Source organism: Echinops telfairi, unplaced genomic scaffold (genome assembly GCF_000313985.2).
Source record: "Echinops telfairi isolate 266 unplaced genomic scaffold, ASM31398v2 ScPeMD7_70;HRSCAF=299, whole genome shotgun sequence".
Lineage (NCBI taxonomy): Eukaryota > Metazoa > Chordata > Mammalia > Afrosoricida > Tenrecidae > Echinops > Echinops telfairi.
In genome coordinates this window covers 40,906,647-40,907,541 of record NW_022103968.1, presented here as the reverse complement: position 1 = coordinate 40,907,541, position 895 = coordinate 40,906,647, and the positions used below count along the sequence as shown (strand labels likewise).

Here is an 895-nt window from a genome sequence, read left to right as displayed (position 1 = left end):
GGATGTGTTCCACTTTCTCTCCTTCCCACTTTGTTTGCTCCTGTGTGCTCTGAACAGATGCAACCCTCTCCCTGAGCTGTAGCTTCAGTCCTGTCCTCTGTAGTGCATTCTTCGTGTGTGGGGGTGGGGGGAAGGGGGGAAGGGGTCCACTTAGCTGGGATTGAGGCTGGTCCTGCAAACTTCTCTATTGGTTCGCTGCTTCATGCTGGTGTGTTGCATTCACATCTTGATGCACCAGTGTGAAGTCTGGTCCCTCTATCCCTCTCCTGTGGAGATATAAACAGTACCGTCCCCTGGGTGGGTTGTGCCCCGTTCCCCCGCTACGCATGTCTTTTTATTTTCTTTCTTTTCCCCTCCTTTTTAGTTGTCTGCCATTGTATCCCTGGATAGGGTCTGGCCCATGCCATAGTACCTGGACCTCACCCCAGGAATGTATGCATATAGTAGCTTTTCCCCTATGCCCCTTTTGCTGTTTAAGCTTTAAGTGTAGTGATTTTTTTTATGGCGTGAATATATACACCTAATATTCTCCCTCAATTTCCTTTTCCAGGTCTCAGCCAGTTTCTTCTCCAGTCATCCTGCAGTTCGGGCATGCAGAGACCCTTCTCCCGCTGCTTTCTCTCATGGGTTACTTCAAAGACAGGGAGCCTTTAACAGCTTTTAATTACAAGGAGCAAATGCATCGCAAGTTCCGAAGTGGTCATATTGTCCCCTATGCCTCAAACTTGGTATTTCTGCTTTACCATTGTGAGAAGGCTAAGACTCCCAAAGAAGAATTCCAAGTGCAGATGTTACTGAATGAAAAGGTGTTGCCTTTTGCTCACTCGCAAAAGAATGTCTCGTGCTATGAGGATCTGAAGAACCATTACGAGGACATCCTCACAGGTTGCCGTGC

General features: G+C 47.9%; 1 protein-coding gene across 1 annotated transcript in view; it reads left to right on the top strand.

The window, feature by feature from the left end:
* MINPP1 (multiple inositol-polyphosphate phosphatase 1) overlaps positions 1-895 on the top strand; it is a 41,703-nt gene that overhangs the window by 34,740 nt on the left and 6,068 nt on the right. Inside the window, exon 6 of the mRNA XM_045291672.1 lies at positions 551-891. Within this exon, the coding sequence (XP_045147607.1) occupies positions 551-891 (341 nt within the window). The remainder of the gene's footprint in view (positions 1-550; positions 892-895) is intronic.